Here is an 8,514-nt window from a genome sequence, read left to right as displayed (position 1 = left end):
TGCTCTGGCAGGGGGGTTGGACTAGATGATCTCTCGAGGTCCCTTCCAGCCCCTAAGATTCTATGATTCTATGATAAATACTGAAATTTGTATCCTAGCTCATAATCCATTTATATTAAACCCTCCTTCAGATGCAAAAGCTTAGCAGTTTTTTTCCTCATCTCCAGCTAACAATACATAATCAAGAGGAGAAAAGCCAGCTCTCCCACACTGCAGGGAAACTCAATTTAACTTAACTTCTGGTGTACAAATTAACATGATTTTCTATTATACTAAGCTACTGGTGTGTAAACACATGTCCTACACAGCTAACCAAGAAGTTATTAAAAATAGACACATTCTTTACAAGTGTTTTAAAAAATGAAAGGACTCCATCTTCCCTACATTACTTTGAAGGACTGTTATGAGCAATTTTATTTTTTTTTAAGTTAAGAATTTTATGACCTACTGTATTAAACTTTATTCTGTAGTCTGCAGAAATTTGGGGAAAATTCCCAAAATTAAGACCACGTGCTCATAAACCACTCTGAAACACAAACTGCAGGGTATGCATATGACAGCACCAAATCAAACCCATATGCAGAGAGACTTTAATAAAATTAAAATTGCAAATCATGTACATGACAAACGTGATTGTAAAATACTATTAATATTGTCATAGTTGCATTTCTGCATTTAACTTTCTAGGACAAACAAATTATTTTCATATTTTTCCACTCTTACTCCTTTCTGTACATTAAAGAGACTTATGTTTTTTCTGGGATACAAACTCTTCCATAATATCAAATTCTACCCCCAGTTCAACCCTGAAAATTCTACTAGCAGAAATATTTTGTAAAAAACCCTCAAATCTGAAGGCACATGAAGTATTTTATCTATGCTCAGAATTAATCTTAAGATAAGCATATTACTTAGAAACCATATGACATTGGTGGCAAATGTTGGTTCTTTCCACTTCAATAAGAAAAATTAAAAATAAAATACTGAAGTAATAACAGAATCCTACAAACAAAATAAAACCTGTGGGCACAGAAGTGAACTCTGTACTTACAGGTATGCTCCAGACTTGCATCCCATCACTGTATCCGATCATTAGCAGTAGTGGTGGCTCATTCCCAGTGCTGTGTATTTCATGGAACTCCATATTCCTTGATGTATCTACATTGGATTTAAATATGAAAGCCATTATTAACAGGTGAAACTCAACCATGGCTGGTACCAGTTATATGGTGTTTTCTCAATGCACATTTCCATTGTGCTAAGTAAGAGCAAGCAAAGTGACTTAAATTTTTCCAGTAGAACAATATTGAAATATATTAATTTAGACAAACATTTGTTAAAGTTTCACAGCTTAAAAATCATGGAGAAAAATCTTCTGAATTACAATGTAGGTTGTCAGTAAAAACTCCAAGAACTTCTGCAACTCTTTCTCCAGTGATTAATAAAACGGCAAATTTTTCAAACAGAGAACAAATTTGCACAGGACCAACAAAATTAACAACTACAGAAGTTTCAAATGCATGAACTGGTAAAAACTATTTCTAGATCCTATGTAATTAATCATTACATCAACCTTATCAAATGAAGAACATTGCCTGGAATTAAAGTGCTACAAGACATATTAATGAAAATATTTTCTGGAGTAAAGCCTCTAAAATTACATTTGCAACCTTGACAGAATGAATGAAAGCTCACTGCAAGCATGTAAGCATCAAAGAAAGAGAGGAAATATCAAAGATGGTGAAAGGGAATTTATTCAGGCCCAATCAGATTAGGCTGCACAAAAGTGAATGTTAATATGAATTCTATACAATATTCTGAAGAGGTTCTGTTATACTGTAGAAAAGAGCCTAAAGATGAAATGCCTGAGGTTTTTTTTTAAATAAACATGGGAGGAAAACAAACCCCACAAGCAAACAAACCTTAACTAGCCTAAAGCTGGAGGTAATGTCATGTACAGGTTGATAGGTCTTTCCTAGTTCTAATAACCTGAAATTTATGAACTGCCAGCCTCTAGTGCCATTTCAGCAGCTTGAAAACACACAATATTCCCTGTTCACCTCTTCGAAAGGCTGAAAATTCCCATCACAGCTCTGGCTATGCTTGCTCTTATTTCATCTGAGACCTGAATGAGCCTTTCCCATAGAGCTTTAGACAGAAAAGATGGCAGACAAAAAAAAAAACCAACACAATTTCCCATAAGACTCAGATTTAGTGTTCTCCAGAAGGCAGTACCCTTAGATCTCCAAGTTGCTATGACAAGCACACGTATCATGCACCACAAACACCACCAAGATGTTCCATTAATTCAAGAAGTAACTAATTCACAGCAGCATTCAACCATTTCTCATTCAGGCCATAACCCTCCTTATTCCAAAAAAAAGTAACCAGGATAGTTAGGCAGAATAACTCAGATCTTAAGTGGGGATCTGCTGGATATTCTCCGCAAAAGACTGTAGCAATCACCACCTTCTCTGAAGTGGCTGGAAACCTGTTGCCTGCACCAAGTCAGCAGTCTTTGTCAATAATTTAAGATGCTCTGGAAGTGATCAACAAGTTACATTTTAGGAATAGTTTGTAGCTTTGCTCTACTATTTCCCTGAAAGACATCCTGGAATCTCCTGCTGTTCTTCCCCAGCAGCTCCTCCTTTCCAGCTTACTCTGAATTCTGTCACAGCACTGCAAATATACCTGGGACTGGATTCACAGTTAGATAATCTGCCTTTGAAACAAAACAGTAGAAAAAACAAATTCAGTTTTATGCTTTGTTTTCGACTACTTTAAGGAAAGGAAATGGACTTTGTTTCAGATTTGTCTCTCTCCCTAAGTAAGCCTTAGTCTGTCTTTAGATGAAGTCACAAGGCCTATTTGTTCTATTTGTGAGGTAAATACAGCAGTGTAATTATTCACTCAGAATTTAGTCTGTTTAAGAACAGGGAAATTAAATACTTGAGTCAACGTTCACTGATAAAGCTGACTGAAATTACTGAGCATGGACCTAAAAAAGACAAAAGTAAGTGAGAAAAAAAATGAAGCCATACCATTTAAATCTGCATTTTCAAATCTGACCCAAACGATCTTCTCTTTTTCTTCTGGTGGGGTACCACTGTAGGCCTGGATGAAAAGCAAAAGACTAGATATTTCAGCACCTTTCTTTCCACCCTCTATAGACCACAGGAGGAAATGCAAGTTAAAAAAGAAAAACAGAGATGCATGTATCTGACTGTCAGCAGTGTTCCCATGAGGTTTTGTTTCAAAAAAGAATGGTTTTGTGACCAACAAACACTATACTAAATATAAATCAACAAGTTTAACATCACTTACTAAGTTAGAAATGACAAGACATATATAACAAGTCCACTGGAACAGGTTAGAAATACCAGGTGACTCACAGCAATTAGTCAAGGTAAAAAAACAGTGGCTTCTACAGTCTTTACCTTTAGCAGTTGCACATGACTAAAAGCAATGCCAGAGATTCTCATGTGAAGAATTTTTACTTTAAAAATTATCTTTGATTCACTTAAATGCTTTGTAAGCAAGACTGAGAAAAGAAAGAGACCTGTACTACAGTTTATTTTACCAATATGTTTCAGTTATATTTGTGACATCTTTAATGTAGCCATTTAAATGAGAATAAACTGCAATTCCAGTAGAAAAGATCCATGTTTCAGTTCTGCACTCTACAAACTCCCATTAAAAGATGAGACAAAAGAAACCATAGAGGAGATCTGCATTGTTTCCAAACTGCAAGTTCTACAGTTCTCTGGAGAAACTATGGTAGTAAGAATGTGAACTACAGTAGAAACACTATCACTTCCAAGTGAATTGTAAGAAAATGCTGCGGAGTATTTTGGATTGAATACGGAAGGAGCTTTTATAATCACTATGTATGCCAGAAAAGCAATAAGATGCACTGAAAATATAAATTTAAAAAATAAGTGTGGGTGTTACTTTTCAAAACAAATCACATTCCATGCTTCCAAGGCAAACTGATCTGTAAAATAAAACACAGACTGTATCCTTTAACTACAGAGAGGAAAACATGGGGGGGGGGGGGAGGGTGAAACACAGCAACCTCTTAAATGAAAGTTGGATTGTTTTTAATTTTGACCAAAAATCAAAAATGCACTTCACAAATTTTTGTTAGTGAGGGGAAATTTTTTATATTATTCTTGAGGAAATTTGTGACTGACTAACCAAGATAATCCTTCAAATAAGAACCAAGATAGTTTCCTAAAGGCTACAAAAAAAATAGCTGCAATGCTTCTCAACTACAGACTACAGCCTTCCCAAGTAGTAACAAAAAAAACCAAACTGTTTCCCTTTGCTACTGGAAGGCCCATGAGCAATACAGAAGTGACAATTTCAGTTTCATGCTGCTGCTACCTGTGAAAACTATGACCGAGAGCAGACATAAGCATCATAATTATTCTCCAGATAGGATGATCCCAGAAACTGAGAAAAAAAAGCCACGAAAATATGTATTTTAAAAAGCAGAGTGAGGACTTCTGTTTTGTAAAAACATGCTGGAGACCAACAGGTTAGACAGAGCTCCACAGTCCCACATCAGCCAGGACGCTCTGAAGCAAGTTAAGAAAATGAGGTAAAAAAAAAAAAAGAGGAAGAAAAGGAGGCAAAAGAAACTTCCTCCTTTCAGCCAATGACCAAAGCTAAGGTGACCAAGGGCATCTACCAAGTTGCTCTAACACCAGTCCAGCCATGGTTCATGAACAGGTTTCATACCACAACACAAAAAACAGTATTTGTAGGAAGCAGAGGAAGGGTTATACCCAGTCATTCCCATCCCCTAATTTTCTATTGCCAAAAATCATCGTAGGAAAAGGCTGCAATCTTCTTCGGGCCATTTGTATTGTAATTCTTCAGCTGATGGGCTTCATCCTGGCTCAAACCAGGACACTGGGTAGCTAAGATTTTAAATTAAACTATTATCTATCAGAGGATATCTGTAGGCCCAGTTTTCAGATGGCACACAGTCTATCCTTTGACAAATCTGGTCTCAAGCTTCACATTAAAAAAGCAAACAAAAACCCATTTTTCAATGATATTTCAGTCCACCTGATTCAACTGCTCTGCACACACAAAGAGTTTTAAAGATCTACACCTACCTGTGGCACAACATCTTGAAGAAACGTGACAACACTTTCCATATACGATTGTTCCCTTGAAAACAGAAGGAGAATTTTAACAACCACTGAAGTTCAGAAGCAGTTGTGAATATATTAAATAAGACACATCACTAGAAAAAATCATGTATAATCTTCAGCACAAAAGAAAATACTTAGTATGCAGTGCAGCTACTTAATACATTGTCAAACACTCCGATAACATAAGGAGTGGCCTAAAAGTCTGTAAAAAAAACAAGTGATACCTGTTTATGAAACAGCTGCTTGGGGGAAAAGTATAAAATATAACAGCAAAAATAGAAACCATGTTCTCCACATGGGAGTGGCTGACTGAAGCAGAACTGTAATTTGGAAATCTTTCTGCAGTATTCTACTTGATTTAGTTATTACAACATGAAGATGAGGACTTGTGCTAAGGGCCGGAGTTCTGCTTGTGGGGCAAGTAAACTGTAAGCCCTCTATGCATTATGTGCAGTGAGGAAGGAAGTGGTACCACTTGGGTGCAGGAGATGGAACCAAACCTTAACTAATAATAACAAGGAGAGGTATTTTCAGATACTATTTTATAGTTTGGGAAACTTACTCCTTCTTGAAAGTTCATTAGCAGCAATGATTTAGAATAGTATATACTGCAAGATACATTTCTTCAGGTTTAAACTAATGCTTTTAGTAGCTTAGCCCTTTGTGAGAGGTGAGCCTTGTGTAACTGCTGAGCAACGCAATGTGGGCTGACTATCTTTAGACAGATGGTGTTCAAACAACACCAAAAGTTTGTGCTTTCTATAATGAATAATACTGAAACAGGCTGGCAACAAGTATTACCTTCATGAAGTCTGGAACTATTTACTTTTCTTTAATTAACTCTTTAGTTAACAGCTTTGGTAGTCCCTAGATCAATTTTTACATTGGTAGCCATTTTTCCCATGTTTGCTCCTGATTTCTAATAGCCACAAAGAAAAATTGTTAACTGGGAAATCTAGTACTCTTCATGTCCAAAGTTAAAAGGGCTTTCTTCATGCTTTCTGAAACTGTGCTGTTGGATGCTTTAAAGAGAGTTTTCAGTAGCTAAGAATTCTGTCGTAGTTAAGTAGTAGTAGGTAGCAGTAGTTAAGAACTCTGCCCTATACATAGCAATACAGCAGATACTTCAAGTCAGATGCTGAAACTCTTGGATCAGCTTAACTGGTTGACTCCTCTTTGAAAACAAAAATAAATCTAAACCATAACATTTTACATTTTAGCAAGCTTATTCCAACTCATGACAAAAGTAGATCTTGTTCAGCAATCCAAGGATTACTGCATCAAATAAAGTTGTCTTCCTGCTTCAAGTTGAGGCCTTATAATTCATAAGCTGTGGTTTCAACCACTGATTCTTCTTTGATTTATGTAGGTCACCAAAACTGTCTCTGTGTACCTTCAGAGCCCTTTATTACCTAACAATAACACTTGTCTACAGGTATAGTATTAAATAGCTTTTGAAGCTCTCACGTGAATGCCTACCAGCAAGAGTCATCCTGTCTTCATTTTTCAGCTGATGAAATAAGTACTTTTTTTCTTCCTCACCCCCCACAGTATATCTTGAAACAAATTTGATGTTTGGGAAATGTTTTATTCCCTGTCTGTACTCTGAATCTCTCCTGAAGTTGAAAAACTTCCCAAAAGATATCTTTAAACTGCTTAAAAACAATCCAAACAATGACAAAACCCACAAAAAGAAAAAAAAAAGTCCATTGTTAAGAATCTAGGAGTCCAACACACAATTAAAATAAGGATGCTCAAGAAATGAAATTGGTCTCTTATGTGCTCTGAGTTAGCTTCTTCCTTTGCTCTTGGTTTTGTACTCTTGAGCAAAAAGATTAGAATCCATAATTCCACTTACTGAAGGACTTGAATGACATGCTGATATGTTTTAATATATCCATGCCTGTAAAAAGGTACTTTTCAAAAGAGAGGAACATGGGTAGCATGTCCCTTCTAGGCTAAGGAAGGAGTCTGCAATCATTGATCCCCAGCTAGTGCAGTGTTTGTACAGCAAACAATGTGCAAACAAACAACAAAACATTGCAAGATACTCATCTCTAAAATGTACTACTTGGAAGGTTTTAGTGTATAAACTAAAAGCATCCCATTTAGGGAGACAGTTTGTCCTGCACAGTCCTAGGAGCCAGGAATGCAACATCTGTTTACTTTATCTTATTGGAAAATACTCAGTGCAACAAAACCGTACGGTCAACACGAGCCATCACAGCTGGCTTTGAAGGAAAATTCAGGCTAGGTTCTTCTTCCCCAGGAAAATAATTTTTAAAAAAAACAAAAAACATTTCAAATTAGGGCTATTCTTCTAGAACTTGCTTACGTGACAGCTTGTGGTCGAACCACCACCCCTCCAGTGCAGCGACTGGGGCGGCGCGGAGATTCTGTCGCCATCGCGTCGCTGCAGGTACCTGGAAGAAACACTTTTTTTCAATACAGTTTGTATTAGGATTATTTATCATGCTAGTTCTTGACATATTACAGATGATAGAAACCTCTTGAAGAAGGAAAGTGGACTTCTACAAACCTGTAAGGCTATTATGACCCTACACTGCACTCTTAAAAAAAAAACACCTTATTTTTTCAGTGTCTCAATCACCACAGCTCCTGCATTGTACACAAAAGCAAAAAAGAACAAACCTGCAGGTTAAAGCAGAAGAGTTTCTTCAAACTGTGCAGTAAAGACAGAGGTACAAGTACACAGTTATCAGCATTATACAATAATAAGCTGGTTTCTTATATAAAAAAGATGTACAATCACAATTGCAGTGTACTGCACTCTTGAATATCCACACTGGGTTACACTGAACCTCACAGAAAAAGTGTGATGGAATACACAGCACTTTTTTCTGTCAGCTTTTTGTGTTGCCTTAACGTTTTTCTTCACACTTCTTTTCTTCCATGTGAACACTCAGCATAACATTCCTACAAGTAAAAAACACTAGAGCAGCCCCACAGACCCAGCAACCTTTTTAGCCACTCCACTGTCCCCCTCTGACCCAAAGCAAGAACCACTACATAAAGTGAGAGAAAAAGCCCAATGCCCAACGTGGTGTTTGTTATCAGAATCATTTCGTGTCTGGGAAGTCGTTTTAAGGGCCATATTGAGGCAAATATAAACGCTTAGCGCCCAAAAAATGAATAACAAAACACTCAGCAACACGACTGAAGTTTCACAGACACGCCAACAAACCTTGAAAGAAAGAAAGAAAAAAAAAGGCACGTAGAGGATAACAAATCCCTTCACGTTATATCCTGCCCGCCCCTGAGCGCTGTCACCTGCACCACAACTCCCAGCACCTGAGGCGTCCCAGCGCCAGCGCTTCCCGCAGCGCAG

The 8,514-nt window shown here is 37.1% G+C and overlaps 1 protein-coding gene across 2 annotated transcripts in view; it reads right to left on the bottom strand.

Annotated features, from left to right (window-relative positions):
- The window catches only part of BCAS3 (breast carcinoma amplified sequence 3), a 352,402-nt gene extending 344,820 nt beyond the window's left edge, over positions 1 to 7,582 (bottom strand). For both annotated transcript variants that reach the window (XM_010009054.1, XM_010009055.1), the window contains exons 1-4: positions 7,501 to 7,582; positions 5,127 to 5,181; positions 3,042 to 3,114; positions 1,052 to 1,158 (exon numbers count right to left, since the gene is read on the bottom strand). In XM_010009054.1, the coding sequence (XP_010007356.1) occupies positions 1,052 to 1,158; positions 3,042 to 3,114; positions 5,127 to 5,181; positions 7,501 to 7,571 (306 nt within the window). In that variant the 5' untranslated portion in view covers positions 7,572 to 7,582. The remainder of the gene's footprint in view (positions 1 to 1,051; positions 1,159 to 3,041; positions 3,115 to 5,126; positions 5,182 to 7,500) is intronic.
- Between the last annotated feature and the right edge of the window lie 932 nt (positions 7,583 to 8,514).

Source organism: Chaetura pelagica, unplaced genomic scaffold (assembly GCF_000747805.2).
Source record: "Chaetura pelagica isolate M959 unplaced genomic scaffold, ChaPel_1.0 scaffold72, whole genome shotgun sequence".
In the NCBI taxonomy this organism is placed as follows: Eukaryota; Metazoa; Chordata; class Aves; order Apodiformes; family Apodidae; genus Chaetura; species Chaetura pelagica.
This window is presented reverse-complemented; position numbering and strand designations above follow the sequence as displayed.